At 40.8% G+C, this 16,556-nt stretch overlaps 1 protein-coding gene across 1 annotated transcript in view; it reads right to left on the bottom strand.

Moving 5' to 3' along the window:
- ARHGEF4 (Rho guanine nucleotide exchange factor 4) overlaps positions 1-16,556 on the bottom strand; it is a 236,383-nt gene that overhangs the window by 121,450 nt on the left and 98,377 nt on the right. The window contains exons 4-5 of the mRNA XM_030028406.1: positions 8,333-12,766; positions 3,421-3,747 (exon numbers count right to left, since the gene is read on the bottom strand). Coding sequence (XP_029884266.1) covers positions 3,421-3,747; positions 8,333-12,766 — 4,761 coding nt within the window. The remainder of the gene's footprint in view (positions 1-3,420; positions 3,748-8,332; positions 12,767-16,556) is intronic.

The raw sequence follows: 16,556 nt of genomic DNA, 5'->3' as shown, positions 1-16,556 counted from the left end.
GAATCTCTCTAATTTGGCAGTGCAGAAACTGCGCTTTAACAAATGCATGTAGAATCCATGTCTGTGCTTCTATTGCTGTGCACTGGAGAGGCATCGAGCTTAACAGTCAGGTTTTAACTTTTTGACAAAATATGAAAGAGCAGGATGGGAGCAGACAGGCAGTTCAGAGACATCACTAAAACAATTTTTGCAAAAATAATTCCCAAAACAGACCCCACTGCCATTACAGCATTACATGTATCAGTGGTTTGGGACATTGTCTCTGCTCCAGCTAGGGAATATATACTGCATTAAAAACAAGTAAGAGGACCCCAGGCTACAGTGTGAAACCCATCACCCATGTGAAGGGCAAAGCCTATGGCCAAGCAAAAGAAAGGTTCATCCACAGCCATGTGAGTTTCTCTTCTTCAGGGGGTGCTACCTTCAAAGGCTTGCCACAACCAATTAAATATTAACACTTTAAGGTACAAGATCAGAAGCTGCTCAGCTTGTTACTGGTAGCATTTCATTATAAGGGACAGCTGGGTCAAGCTTTGAGTTTGACTCTGGGAATTTACACAGACTGTTCCCATTTAAAGCAGATGAGCAGCTTACTGGACCTAAGCAAAACAAAGACCAGTATATAGAATTGTTTAGGACTGCTATTTCAAATGGTTGGTTTTTTAGTTTAAAGGTAATTTCTTGACTCTTTGTCCATCTCTCTCTGAATCCCAACTGCCAGCCTTCAGAATAGCTTCTTATTACCACTATACTAATTTGTATACATTGATCTGAACGATAGAGTAGTATCAGAAATCAGCACTTGAAAAAAAAAAAAAAAAAAAATCAAGAAATCCTCCCTGGTCGGACCTATTAAGTTGTTTCTACAATACTGCAGCATTACATCACCTTGTATGCTGACCTGATCTTGACTTAACTCAATATGACTTGTCATAATTGAAGCCACACATCCCAAGGCAGCCACGTGTCAGAAAACATCAGACTTGCAATTTCAGATCTCCAAAGCCCCATACAGTTGCCTTGTTCCAGTCACAAAACCACAACAGACAATGAACATCTTACAAAGCTTCTTTTGTGATAATTTATTTCTCCTTATAAAAAGGGATTTAGCGTCCTTCTAAAACTGCCCCTGAACACTGCAGCTTGTGACAGCACTCCCACCACACTTGGGAGCATGAATAAGCCAACATTATTACAGGAATAGAGCATTGCAAAGACAGAATAAAACACATCAGGAAAAAGAAACTACATGACAACTATTATAAATAAGAAATACAGGCCAAGAAATGCAGTTATATGGACATACAGGAAATAGCCCTTGAATCCCATCAGTTCTCTCAATGAAACTTAGCATTGTGCTCTCTTGGCCTACCTAGAAAGATAGAAGGTATCAATAACCTACATAATACACTTAAATCAACAGAAACAGTAAAAATCAAATCTACCTACCTACATACTACTAAATATCTTCTACTTGCCTCTACTACCCAAAGAAGAATGAACCAGAAAACTAACTCAGGCCCATAAGCCCCACAAGCAGGTGATGTTAAGTGAGGGTTATCTCAATGGGCACAGGGGCAGCTGCAAATCATTACACAGCTGATCACAATGTAGAGGTAAGTTTGCACCTGAAAATAAGTGTAGAAATGCTTAAAGGAGAAGCTGTTTTCTAGTAGCATCAAAATGTGCAGTCTATCAGCAAAACAGATAGCATTCAAGCTGTGTTATTTTGATGGCTCTAGGGGAAGCTATTGAGGTAACTGGTCACTCCTCCTAGAAGCACTAATAGTCTCAGTGCTGGCCAACATACCCTGCAGCATGGGTTAGATTTCCATCACTATCCATGCTTGTCAAGGAATTTTAAGAAATATTTTTAGCATGTTTTACTGGCTTCTGTGCATCACTGAGCCTATGTAAGCCAGAGATTCATTTTCCCTAGCTTGTATCATGCCCATACAGCACTAAGTACTCAGAACTCTGAACAAGGTAGAAAAGTAACACAATTAATTTCTTTTAAAATTTTTTTAATCTTAACATACACATGCCTCAGGAGTGTTACTCATTGTCTTCAACATATAGGTAGTAGTGCGGCTGAGCCAGGGAAGCATCCTCACTGAACTGAGAGTAGGCAACATATCACAGAATCATACCCAGCACTCATCCAAGCATCAACTGGCAACGTTTTGTTTAGAAGAGCCCTACAAATACAAAATAGCACAGATTTTTAGCCCCTTTTCTTGAGGAGGGGAGAATAGTGGGCAGTTTTTCAGAAACCCTGTTTCTGGAATTGGCCTTTCTACCCCAGATGTCCGTCAGCTTTGATGGGAGGCTCTCCCAAGCAGACAGGTATGAGGCAGTAGGTTTACTCCCAGCAAGCTGTAGTGGACAAGCTGAGCTGTGTCAGGTGAATGTTTCCCTCTTGCCATCAACAGAACTATTTGTGTGCATAAGCTCAAGCACGTGCTGAAGTGGTAACAGGACTGGGGCCTCAGCTCCCCTCAAACATTTTCATTTTGATGCAACAGCAACCAGAAACAGGCAATCAGGACAATAGAGAGAAAGGGAAACAGATGCAGATAACAGACCAAAACAGAAAACCCTGAGGAAAGGTTTTATTTGAATGTGTGTTACTTGATTTCAAGATTGCTCAGAAGCTTCCTCCATATTATCATCAGATGCTGCATGGAGTGTCCCTCTATTTCATGTCCTTTTTCCCCAGAAGTTCTTTTTTGTGTATGAATGCTAAATTTGGTTCCTGGATACAGATTCATGGCTCTCCCTGAAGGGAACAGACCTTAGCTCTGGATCCAAGAGTAACAGATGCCATCAGTGTGAGTCACAACAGCCACAAAGTTTGTCACAAGCAATCATAATGCTGATCTAAAAGTCTGCCCCGGTGGAGAGGAGAATACTAATAGCTAGAACTCCAATGGCAATGTTCTCTCGAGTACTTCACAGCAGGAATTTGCCTCAGTAGGAAGAGTGGAGTTGGCCTCAGATACAAGAGAGTCTAATTTAGAAGTCCCTTGTTAAAGTTATACAGCAATGCCACAGGGCATGGAATAAGATTTCATCAGTTTAATTTATATTGATTTGAGGCAACTTTGATTTGCTCTCTGCCCTCCCTATCTTTCAGCTCACAGAGCAATCTGATCCTCTCACATCCTATTGTCCAACATGGCATGGGGCAAGAACTGCTCAATTACAGTGACTAAAACCCCCACCACCTTTAGAGATCATCACTTAAGGACCAGTTTAGTGTTTAATCAGTCTCTGCAGACTACCAGGCCCAAAGAAAAACAGACAGAACTGGTACCAGACAAAGTGAAAGGACAGGAATATGATGACAGTAGAAAGAAGCAGCCAAAGCAGAGAGGAAGACAGTGCCAGAGAATGAGGAGGACAGTGTAGGTTTCTTACTTTTAACTGGTCCTCTGGGAGGTGTCGCAATTGAATCCCTCTCTCTGGCTGTGTCTCCTTCTCTAGCTTCCTTTTTTGGTTCCTCTCCATCCAAACATCATCGAAGCTGAAGCACTTATAGAGGGGTTTAGGTCTCTTCCTCCTCCTCTCTGGAATGTCCTTGGCTTTTTCATCTGGAGCAAGGAAGGAAAGCCTCCAGGCTTTGCTCTCAAGGGTGGAGATAGGGTGTGGGGATGGTGGAACCCGGGGGGGCCTCCTTTTGCGATGGGGAACCCATTTCTCATTTGGCCTTTTTTCAGGTGGTGTTTGACATTGCTGTTTAGACTCCTGTTTTATAAACAGCAGGTGAAAACACAGGGTTTGTTGGCTGGAAATTTTGTTTGCTTGAAATCAGTTTGAACAGAAGATGGCAAAGCTCCGTTATCTAGCCCCAGAATTATTCAGAAGAAAATGCTTTCCCAAGAGTACTGGCTGGCTGAAACCAGCCTGTCTACTCACTCAGCTTTCTCCATAGGCTTAGGGGTACTCCACCGTAAAGCAGCAGCCCTGCTATCCTTTGAGAGTATAATATATACACCCTCTGCACATGACAATGCCCTTTTCACCCTCATTCTAGACAGCATATTACAATAACATTACTACTGGGATTTAGGTCACTCTGTCTGTATAATATTATTTACAAAGACAGACAGTGTCTCTGAAAATAGAATAATGACCAGTCTTGTCTGTCTGTGTTTTTCCAACTGTACTTCAGTTATACAATGTGAAAAGGCTTCCTAGATGCCTGCAGGTCTGATATATTAAGCCCTGTGCTTCCTGATGTGCTCTTTACGCTATCCATTTTATTTGCTTGATGTTGGGCCGAGAGCAAGGAATTGCACAGCTTTGCACTTCATTCTCATTTGCTTTTAATGAGTGGTTGCACAAAATTGCAGCTTTTATACTGGAATAACTTGAAATCAAGCATTCCCTGAGGCACCTAACTACTACTCCAGGTAGCATCAGTGTCAAAATCAATAATGTTTAAGGTGGGAGATAACAACACTGAGGAATGAATGATCTCAGGAGTCTCTCTTCATGCCAAGAAAACGTTGTGTCCTGTCAACAGTTTCTCTCCAGTTTCTCACAGTTCATTTGAAGAACCCAAATACAACAACCCTTGAACCACTGCAGGCACTTTCTATCTACTCTCAATTAACCAACAATCCCAGATCAATTCTTTGCCACTGGTAAGAGATGCCACAGTCTAGAAACACTTATCTACTAGATGCTATGAAAAAGTGAAGTGTATCCTGCTGGTATTCTGTGCCTAACTCCATCATATTGGAGAGGAGCAAGGAGAACTTGCACAGATTCCAAACATGGGACATATTAGGACAGTTCACTCTTGCCTGCTGGGTAACACAATTAATGTAAGTAAAATCATGCCAGAAACAGATTAATTAAACATGTAATGAAGGCCCTGACGCATGGGCAAACTGTAATTCTTCTGTCTTGCTGTTTTCAGCATAAAAATCTTTGTCCTGGATGTAACTTGGAGAATGTTATTCATTAGCAGGTAATGAGAGAGGGGCTGGTCTGTGCTCCATCAGGCTAAGAAGGGTTACTTACCAGTGTGGTAGCCAGAGGCATCAGGGACAAGCTGATCCAGTGCGGTTTGGTACTGCACTATAACACAGATAAAGCTGATACCACTGGAAAAATATCTGGCTGGGTGCTTGGGGAATATATACATATCCTCAGAGTGGAGGGTACACTGGGAAGTGAGCTCAAGGAACTTCATAATTTTGCATTTGTTTTGCAATAATGTCTTTACTGATGTGGAACAGAAAAGGTTCTTAATTTTATGACCTTTTTACTTAGCAACATACATAAGGAAGACCATCCTTAGTGTTTAAATGATAATTATGTTGGAAAGACTTAATGCAAATATACTTTGCTTAATGTCTCTGTCATATTTTGAGAGATTCCTGAAAAAATAACTTCACTTACAAAATCCAGGGTGCAGTTCTACTTCATTTCACAATGTCATGAAAATGGAAATAAACAAAAGCCCTACCTGCTTTAATAGATTAGATGTTGTGTCCTGAAAGCTGGGACATTTACATTAATTTCTAGGCTCCAGCTGCATTTATTCAATTTCAGATATCATATTCTGTAGCCTCCAGAAGAATCAGGAAAATTAAACTGGTTTTATATGGCTTTGATACCATTAAATTTTTCATGGTTTTCTTTAATTTATTTAATCTAGCAATCAATTTAAGTAATTATTTATTTGTTCCTAATGGTTGTGTTATAGGATGTGGGCTTGCCTATTCAAGGCTTTACACATGCCTCATCTCTCCACTCTTTTCTAGATGCTCTTTTGGGTTATCATTTACGGGTCAATGATTTTATTCATCCTCTGAGGAGCTTCATCTGTTGACAGTGTGTATAGTCCAAGTGTCTTGCATTTTCCTAGGCAGGTCTAACACTGCAGCCTCTCATTTGGAATATGGTGTCCGGTATTGAGTTTTTATGTTAAGTTGATGCCCATGAAAACAAAAGATTTTCAAGTAATGCTGAGCACAGAAGAGAATAAAGCTAATTCTCTTCCCCTTCTGCCCACAGCAATTCCAGTACTATAGCCCTCACTTCTCAAACTGCCACCCACATGCTTCTTTAGATTCCAGACAGTGTTAGCTAAAAAACCCAAACCAATCAACCCAAAAACTTTCATTGCGAATATGTGAGGAGAGGTTGAGGGAACTGTGTTTATTCAAGCTTATAAGAGGGCACTAAAGGCAATATAAGAACAGTCTGCAACAATTTTGTAGTTACATGGATGATGGATCCAAACTCTTCTGAGTAGTGCCAGACAATGCCACAAGACAAAGGCCAGAAATTGTAGCTTGGAAAGTTCTGATTGGGCATTAGGAAAAAATTTTTCCTCGGGAACATGTTTCCCAGAGAGGTGGTGAAATCTCCAGCAATGGAGATTTTCAAGACTTGGTTAGACAAAGTCATGGTTTTGTCTATCTCGTTGTCCTGGTTTTAGCTGGGAAAGAGTTAATTGTTTTCCTAGTAGCTGGTATAGTGCTATGTTTTGGGTTCTGTATGAGAAGAATGTTGATAACACACTGATGTTTTCAGTTGTTGCTAAGTAGTGTTTAGACTAAGTCAAGGATTTTTCAGTTTCTCATGCCCAGCCACAGCAAGAAGGCTGGAGGGGCACAAGAAGTTGAGAGGCAACACAGCCAGGACAGTTGACCCAAATTGGCCAAAGGGGTATTCCATACCATGTGACATCATGCCCAGTATATAAACTGGGGGGAGTGGGGCTGGGAGGGATTGCCGCTCAGGAACTAACTGGACATCAGTAGGCAGGTAGTGAGCAATTGCATTGTGCATTACTTGTATATTCCAATCCTTGTATTATTATTATTTTATTATTGCTATTATTATGATTATTAGTTTCTTCCTTTCCATTCTATTAAACTGTTCTTATCTCAACCCACGAGTTTTACTTTTTTTTTCTTATTCTATCCCCCATCCCACTGGGTGGGGGGGAGTGAGTGAGCGGCTGTGTGGTGCTTAGTTGCTGGCTGGGGTTAAACCATGACACTGGTGTTGCTACTAGTCCTGTCTGAAGAAGGAGGTGGGATTAAATGACCTCCCAAGGTCTGTTCCAACCAACCTTTTTCTGTTTCTATACAAAATATATGGAGTTTCTATTAAAAAAATTGGGAGAAAGGGTAGGCTAAGACCATTTTGGAGGGTATCTTAAAACTTCAATATAACCTGGATGCAAGAGACAAAAGGCAGTGGCAGCAGCTGCAAAAGCTATGCGAGGGCTCATTTGAGTTGAACGCAACTAGCCCTCAGGTGCAGAATTGATCAAGCTGTTTCCAGATTCATGAACTCTCTGAAAAATATCTGCTTGGGATATGCAGAATCTCATACCCTCTCTCAAGTGTCACTTTTGAAAATCTGCTCAACAAAATTATTTTGCCCTTTTCTTAATGTCAAAACTCATCATCATCAATACTGAAAAAGTAGCATGATCAAGCCAGGTTCTCAGATCTCAGCTAACAGATCAATCTCAGTCACTCTGGTGGTTTGCGCTTAGCCACTGAAAGAGATTCCTAAGGTCCCAGCCGCTTACAATTTGGGAAATCCTCTCTCGGATTAGAAGCCTACTGACAGGCAAAGTCTCTGCTTTTAAAGGCCTCAGCCGAACAAGAAATCCCTGTTGAAGATACAATCTTTCCTGTGAGATCCAGCCTTTCACAAGGAAATTAATTTGTTACCAGGAGTAGAATGCAACACAACGTCAAAAGGAGACCCTGAGTCCATGGCTGGTTTTCCGTTTGCTGTAGAAAAGGCAGAAAGGGACTCCTAGTGGCAATCAAAGGGTAGTTATGGTGACTGCAAAAGACTCGTGAAAGACAGCTCCTCATTGTCTAAAGAAAAAGATTTTACCTCTTAAAAAATGACTGCTAGCAATGGGAATTGATTTCTATGTTGCCTTTCACTTTGAGAAACTTAATTACTATATACCAGTTACAAGGCTCTATTCTGCCTTATCGTAAGAGGGTTAAGACCCAGCTAAAAACTAGAGTTGAAGACAAGGTGGCATCTGTGTAATCTGTCTGAGGCATATTATGCATTAACGCTGTTGTGATGACTTCATTCCTTTAGATTTTTGTGGTAAATCCTCCCTTAAAAAGTGCATCAATTCATATAGTCTTGAACAGGAACAGAAAGATTAAGTAGTGCTACCTATCTTAGACAAAGAGGAATATTTATGCACCCATCTAATCAATGTGTTCATTAAGCTATTAAAGAGTTTCACCGGAATTCCTAAACCATATTAAACCAAAAGACTGTGCAAACCAAACCACCACCTGATCATTCCGAGACAACAACTCACCTCATCTCGGAGCATGTCACTAATGGAAGAAGCTGTGTTTAAGCTGATCTGGGATTGACTGCTTACGCCACTGTCATCCCTCTGGTATTCGTTGTCCAATGAGTGTACAGAAAGTAAGAGACTACCTCTGGGTTTCAATGCCTTTGGTCTCTCAGGAGCCTCTAAATTGCTTTCAGCTGCAGAGCTGTTCCCAAGAGAGATCATCGAAGTGGCACATATTCTTCCAGGATAGCGGAAGGTCTTGTGTTGAGAGGTGGATCGTGGACTCTGCGGTTTAGGACTCATGGGCCTACAAGGCATGTCTTTACCATCAGAATTTGAGAGCTGGGGACATGATGGACTTGACTGACTAAATGGCAGCTGCAAGTCAGTGGGGCTAAATGGAGATTTCATCCAATATTCCTCTAGAGAAGTATTTAAACTGTTGCTCAGAGCCTCCTGTTGTTCATCACAGTCTGAACTCTGTGAGTATCTTATGCCCAAGTCATGGGACTGTATTCGTTTTCTCCATATACCTGCAGGTGAAGAGACATCAACAGGCTCCACAGAGGTGTCAAAAGAGTTGGTGTCTGTTGAGGAGCCATTAGCTGTTTCTGTTTTAAAAAATGAGGGCCCATTGGAACTATCCTGTCGCTCTACTGACATTGTTCTCATTACGTGGCTGCTAATTGCATTAAGACTCTCCTGTGTTGGTGATAAACTTGCTAAAACAGGCCTTTTTAGTCCATCTGCCTCCTTGCTTTTTAGAAAAGCTTTCCAGGTGCTCTGGCGAAGTTTGGCTTTCTCCCTTTCATTTTTCAGTGATACTCTTGAGCTTTGCTCAGTATTTTCCTTTTCTGGAGATCTGGATTCAAATAAGCTTGAGAGGGATTTGTGTGCCAAGGCCAACCTTGTCCTGAACTTCTTACCCTCAGGGTTTTTGTTTCTTTTGTATTCATTTTCAGGGAAAGATTTTCTAATCCCAGAGTATTCCACAGGTTCACTGTCATTGTTTTCAGATGAACCTGAAACTTGTCGATCTGCATATTTGACAGTAGCCAGTGTGGGAGAAGTTGAATTTGTATCTACACCTTCCATCAGTATCCGACCAGAGCCAGAAGCCTTCCTCAGGCTCATTCTGTTGAATAATCCTGCAGGTCTCTCATAGAATAGATCATCGTCATCAGAGTACTCAGAAGTGTAGCTTTCCTTCCTGTGGAAGGCTGAACCAGATGAGCAACTTTTGAAAGACTGTAAACTTTCAGTGTCTTCATCCTCTTTCCCAGCATCCAGTTCTTCCATCTTTGCCTTGCTGCCAAAGAAGCTGCTACTTCCCTGATTTTCTGCTGTGGCAGGCTTAGTTTTCCGAAAAGATGTCATTTTTGAGAATACTAAAAACCTGGAAGCTTTCCCACTATTCCCATTCTTTGCTGGCTTTTGCACAGCTTTATGGAGACTACTGTTACTTCCCAGGATGTGGAAGGAGTTCTCATCCATTTCCTCGCTGTTAGTGCTGCAGGTACTTATATTATCTAGGCCCAGCATGCAAGCGTTATGGGTCTCCCTTTTCGCAGAATAGTTAAAGACATCAGACACATCTAGATTCAGTGTCCCGTCTTTGCTAGGGTTAGCTGTGTCTTTTGCAGGAGACCCCTCCTTTCCTTCACTAGGAGAAGGTTCTTCACAAATACCTATTTTTTCCTTTGAACGATTACAGCCTTCACTTCCTTGCCTGCCTACTGCTTGTTCAGAAATGATGCTGGGCCCTTGAAGAGCAACATCAGCACCATCTCCCTGACACAAACTGCTTACACTGCATGTTTCCAATGTTACTGCACTAGTTATATATAAGTCTTCCTCTCTGTCTTGATGTGCTTTGAATTCTTCTTCCTTAGACACCTGCTCATCTCCTGTTTCAGTCCATGACTTTCCGAACTGTTCTGCCTCTAATTCAAAACCAGTCTTTGTTCTGCAGGGCTCTCTCTCAGAGATCACATCACCACTTCTATGATATGATTTTAAGAGTGCTTCTTCACATTGATCTGCCTGACTTTCTGCAATAAGTATATAATTGCCCAGTGGTACAGTAACATTCCTGTGTTCCACTTTTGCACTTGTTACTGAGGAACTACTACAAGTGAACCCTAAGGATGAAACAGCATCTGATTTCTCTCTTTTCTCTTGTGAAACTTCTAGTTTTTCTTCAGCTGTATCCATACCAGGGAGTACCTCTGCACTACCAGGAATGGGGTGAGTAGCCACGATTTGTTCTTCACAGCTACAGCTTTCACTCAGAACTCTCTCTGGCTCATCATGAGCTTTGCTGACAGTATGAGGAGACATCAAATCCTTGCTCACTACATTTCTCAATGTTCCAGTTACTACTTCAGCAGGAAGGTTATCTTTCAGTGTCTTGGACTGTAATGCTTTCTGCTCTACAGATACTATAATTAGGGCAGGCTTTAACTCTGGAAGAGTCATTAAGTGCCTTCTCTGGTTTATATAATCTGATCTGGGAGTCATTTCAACAGCAAAGACACTGTCTTTATCCTTTCCTTTATGAGTAGGATGTTCATTTGTTACTAGCTCAGAGTCACTCCTTAAGGCACCAGTTTTGCAACTTGTATTTTGCTGCATTGACTCTTTGTGCTCTGTCCCAGTGTTACTGCCACCTGGTTGCAATGTGGTTTCCAGGACTTCACAACAGAAGTCAAGGTTAGAAGAATCATCTACCCATCTTTCCCCTACCATGATCTCCATGCCTGACAGTTCAGATTCAAGGTCATTCTCCTTCAAACTTTTCTGCTGTATTCTACCAGTGGAAACACAGTTTACAGAACAATCACAATCTCTATTTTCCACAACAGCAGGAAAACCTATGTGATAAGCTGCTAGGTTCTCAGTGTCACCAATGCTAGATTCAACATCAATATCACAAGGGAATTTGTCTGCTTCCAGATCTCTTTCAGCTTTGTACTGGTCACTTTTTATAAGTTCTTCAGCATTTATGATCACTGGCTCACAGTCCAGGGCAGATGAAGTCTCCTTTTGTTTCAGATTACACTCACAAGCATCAATCTGTGTAGAAGATAAGCTATGAGCACATGTACCTACTGATTCTGGGCTAAGGCCACACGTCTCTGATTTAGAGTGCAAATAATAATCAATGCACTGGGGAGAGCCTGCTGGTTGAGAAAGCTGACACTTATTTGAGTCTATGTCAGTATTAAGAAGAGATCTTTTTATGCCAAATTTTCCCTCTACTTTTATTGCCTTTTCAGGGCTTAAAGGTACCCTTCCTAAGTTTTTCCAAGTGTATTCAAAATCCAGCCCTTGAAGATGTATTCTGGAACATGACCATCTAAATTTTTCTGCCAGATGAATACAGTTCCCCACATATTCTGTCTTGCTTTGAACACTGATATTTTCAGGTACACTGTGCCATGTTTTACTTTCAGTAATCTCTGACCCTGTGAGTGGTGGCTGAGATTTTGGTTTGAAGCAACTCTGGTAAAAGAATGAATCTGATGTCAACATGGTCTCTGTACTTCCATGTTTTAGTCTTTTACCTGTAGTTTCCTCACTATCAACTGAGTTCCTCCTGCTGCATTTTATACTGGACATAGATTCTAATTCACACTTATAGTCAGATGTCTCAGTGTAACTTTTATGGTTAGGTCCATTTGTTTCAAAATGAAGATTAGGCAAACTACAGCTTGATGCTGCATCTGACTGGAAAGAAGGTTGCTGTACCTCAGGAAAAATCAAACAACTTTCTGAGTTTGCTTTGAAACAAGCAATGCTTAATACTGCAGGATGTTCCTTCTGTTTTGTAACATCATCTTCTGTAGGTACTGAGTTGGTACAGGACTGCACTTCACTGCTTTCAAACTCTGCTTTATCTTGCAATACTGCTACAAACTTTCTATTTGTCTGTGATATAATGCCCTCTTCACTGACTTCGTTCTCTGTGTTGGAAATATCACTAGTTAATGTTAGCTCTTCATCACCTAATTCTTCACCTTCTGACCTTGCAGATTGTATGCAAAATTCAGTTCTGCTTGGTGCTGCTTTTATTTTGGAGGACACTTCTAACCACACCTGCTGGGTAAATTCTGGTTGACTTGAGCACTTAAGTTCATGGAGGGTTGTTTCTGCCTTTGCTTTAGGAAGACTACAGCACAGATTTTCTTTTTCAGTAAAAATGCAGTTTGAATCCAAGCAAGTTTCCCCAGTTATATCACTGGAAACAGATTCTGTGTCTGATGCACTCTCATAAGGCTCAGTTTTTACATCTGACAGAGATCCACTCTGATGTGACAGGGTCTCAAAATAATCTTCATCTGTTTCTTGGCTGGATCCACGTATCTCTAGCTCTATCGTGCTCGGGGTAGAACAACTCAGATCATCTTCAAACTCTCCTTCACTGATGTAGTTTTCAACCGGCTCTGGGGTCTATGAATAAACAGAAAAGAATGATTTAGCAATGATTTCCCACAGCAGCAGAATAGCATGAATTATTATTAGAAAAGGGACTTAGGAACACAATTCATTTAATAGACACTGATGTCTTTGGAAGTTATACTTGATATTTTACTTATTGATGGATGTGAGGTCTTTCTAGTTCTTACTTATTGTTTTTTAATTAATTTTTTAAAAATTTTAATATGTAATTATGCAGAGGCCAAAATTTGAGTTTGGGCCATATCTTTCATAGCCCAATACCAAGACAATTTTCACATTTGATTAAGTCAAATGGAAATCATCCCTTGCCAGTAGATCTAAAAATTCTAATGAATCCATCTCCAAATCTGAAGAGGAGGTTTATGTGACAAACCTGAAATGTAATTGTTACTGTCCAAATTACAGAAATGTGACATAAATGTATGCAGAACAGTTTTGCAGTTGAATAACTGGATACTACCCATACCAAAGCTTGAACCAAAGGTGAAAGAAGTCTTTAATCTCATTTTCCAGAAGGCTTATACCAGGAGCACTACATATATCAGTTATCAGAGCACTTCCAAATCAGTGGCTGCGAGCAGAAAGATCAAAACCACACTGTCAATATTAGGAAATGCCTGTGCCCCAGACAGCTACCCTGGGAGAGTCTCAGTCTTCTTTTCTTTAAACATCAGAAAGAAGTCTGGATACTTCTCAAGTTTAAAGTAGAAAATAAAATCACTGCAAGCTTTCCTGAGGTAAAAATAGTACTTGCCATCTGTCAGCTTCAGGTCCAGCTATTGTCAAAAGTTCTATAAATGTACCCAACAAAGATATTTAGCTGATTCCAGCCTCGGTCCATTAATATCTAGAATAAGAAGCTATATAAATAATGGCAGCCTTTAATCCTAATGCTGGATGCCTCTTTAACCAGGTTTTGATAACAGTCATCACAAGAATGATCAGCACATTTCAAAATCTGAAAACTAAGATAATAAACAATGACAGACATTTCTCAAAAAAATCAAACCCACAAGTGAATGGCAGCCATCAAACTAGAACACAAGGTCCCTTGGCCTGAGCTGCATGTCACCTTTACCAGGGTGCTTTGTCACAGAGGAAATATGAGTCTTCATACAGGAAGCCAAATTCCAAATCACATCAAAGGCTATGTCACAGAGTTTCTGATTCTAGACTCCAAAACATAGAGGGTAAATCAGAAAAAGGAAGGCACTAGGGTTATTTCCAAAAGGAAGCCTCTATAAGTAGATTGGTATTTTCTCTTGACAGAAGAAGGAAAATACAAATTGAATGGAGGAGAGAGGGGGAGGATTCAGTGCTTCAAACCAAGTCCAAAATCACTTTCACACTATTAAACCTGACCAAATTGCACTGTAATGGTAACATGAGTCACATAAGCAACAGAGCAACATGTCCTTTACTGTGTGCAATCAGTGATACATGTAATTGAGGTCCGTTAATAATGTCAAATTCCACTATCACCAGGACAAAAATGACCAGCATTAAAGCAGCACAGACCAGCATTTCCCATAATGACTGAGCAGCATAAACTGTGAGCAGTTGGCTCACACAGCAGTGAGTACAGCAGCAGCTGTTCAGCAGTAACAGTACTGCCTCTTCAACAGCATTCTGAACTCAAATTTACAGATGGCAGTAAACTAAGATAAAAACTGTTCAGGCAAGTAGGAACAAAGTAATGAAGATGCTCAACTGTCCCCAAGGATAATTATGAATTAAATTCCAAAAAAATTAGAGCAGAGATCCCTTACAGTCCATCTATCATTCCAAACATAGTTATGTCAGGATATTCGTACTGTGACCCCTTCCAAATTACTTATTTTTAATGGGTATTATACAAAATTATGCAATTAAAGCAGAAACAGAGGCCCCACAATTGCCTCCATACCTTGTGGAAAATGAGGAAGCAAATTCTAGGTGTGAAGGGAACCAATTAATGTCAACCAGCATTCCTGGACCAGGCCCAGGACTGAACACTTGCCCCCAGTGCTGCTAAGGGGAAGAACCAGCGTCAGGATCAGGCTGGTGGGGCTTACTCTACCAGATGTACGCTGGGATGGAGTTCCCCTGAGGAGGCAGAGAACATAGAAGCTTCAGTTCCTGCTCTGTCTATCAAAGCCCTCTGCCTAACAGACAAGAGAGGCCTAGAGCTGACCTCTAGTAAACCTGAAATTCATGAGCTCACTGGACTTCCCATAGTGACCAGGGAAGAAGTCCTAACAGGGCAAACAACATGCAGATGGTGCCATTTTTACCTTCTTCTATGGGTCTTTGACTTCTCAGTGCCACCAGGAGGCCAGGCTTTTGCTCTGACCACCTGTCATATGTAGTTTAATTTCCTCCCAACCTATAGCGTGTATATTTTGTTAGGATTTGAGGACTACTTCTCTTTGTTTTTTACTGCTTTTTTTCTGTAAAAATTGAGCCTAAAGGACTCAGTCAGAGCAGAGAGAGGGAAGTTTACAATGGGCAGGTCCTTTGATGTAGCCCTGTCTTCCCAACATGGACAATCACAGGCTTGAGATCTGAGTAGACATATGGAAGTGATCCTCAACTATGCTGCTGATTAGACAACAGTCCTCCTGTCTTTAATTTCCATGATATTACACTGAGAACTTCAAAAGTCAAATTATGGCTCCTTCCTGGGAAGGGTGGTTGAGAAACCCTCAGCACCCATGGACAGAGTTGTGTGTTTATACATCTCTTCAATCTCAAAGCAGATAAACAGTTGGAAGGCAAGAGCCTGGAATAACTATGAAAGAAACTACTTCTAAAATAAGGCTTTTGCACTTGACAGACAATAGACAAATCATAGTAAAGCTCCCCCTGCCTGCTTTTCTCTTGCATTTCTTTCACTGTCTCTGAAACGTGCTAAGAAATAGGATGAAATTGAAGTTACTGGTCTCTCTTGCTACCATTGGATGCAGCCATATATGATCATGTCAACCTAAAGTCACCAGAAAGATATAACTTGTGACTTTGATGTGTGAAGACTGCTGTCTCCATAACATAAAATACCTTCCATGCAAGTTGCCCTCTAACCGAGGACTGACAATGCTCATATGTGACATCTGCTACCATGGGCCCAGCCACTCCTGTCTTGTGAAAATTTTTTACTTGGTGGGGAACCCATATATCATTTTTTCTCTGGATCAGGTTCTGTATTTGCATAATTTTCTCATACTTACAATATTATATTGCAATAATTGTGAGCTTCTCAGATATTGTATTTCCCTAATTTTCTCTGCCTAACAATTGGTAGGATAGGTTAAACAGACAATTGTATTACTTCAACTAGCCTTTTAGTGAAGGATTTTATTCTTAAATCTCACAACCACAAAAAAGAATCTGACCATTTATATGGTCTTTGCTTTTACTTTTAATACAAGTTCCCTAAGCAAGCCCAACTTGCATTCCCACTAACTTGCACCTTACCCTAGTTACTACCTCATTGCCAGCTCAAGGAATATTGGCACAGTTTTTCCCTGAACTCAAGACAACATGAAAGCATTTTCAGTTGATATTTCAAAAGATTCAGACAACTGTTTTCTCCATAGGTGAAGGTAACAACAACTCTTGAGTTGGTATTAATATAGATGTCATAAATCTCCCTTTACACCTTGTTTGACTGAAAGGCACAGGCCAGTGTCTTTGACTCACAATGTGATGAGAATAAAATGCAGTTTCCATTAATACAGGTGAGAGGAAGCCAGCTGTCCTCTCTGCTCGGTGGGCCTCAGCCCTGTTCATCAAGTGCAGAAAA

This window comes from Aquila chrysaetos, chromosome 10 (genome assembly GCF_900496995.4).
Source record: "Aquila chrysaetos chrysaetos chromosome 10, bAquChr1.4, whole genome shotgun sequence".
Taxonomy (NCBI): Eukaryota; Metazoa; Chordata; class Aves; order Accipitriformes; family Accipitridae; genus Aquila; species Aquila chrysaetos.
The sequence above is the reverse complement of the archived record's forward strand: the minus strand, read 5'-3'. Positions and strand labels throughout refer to the sequence as shown.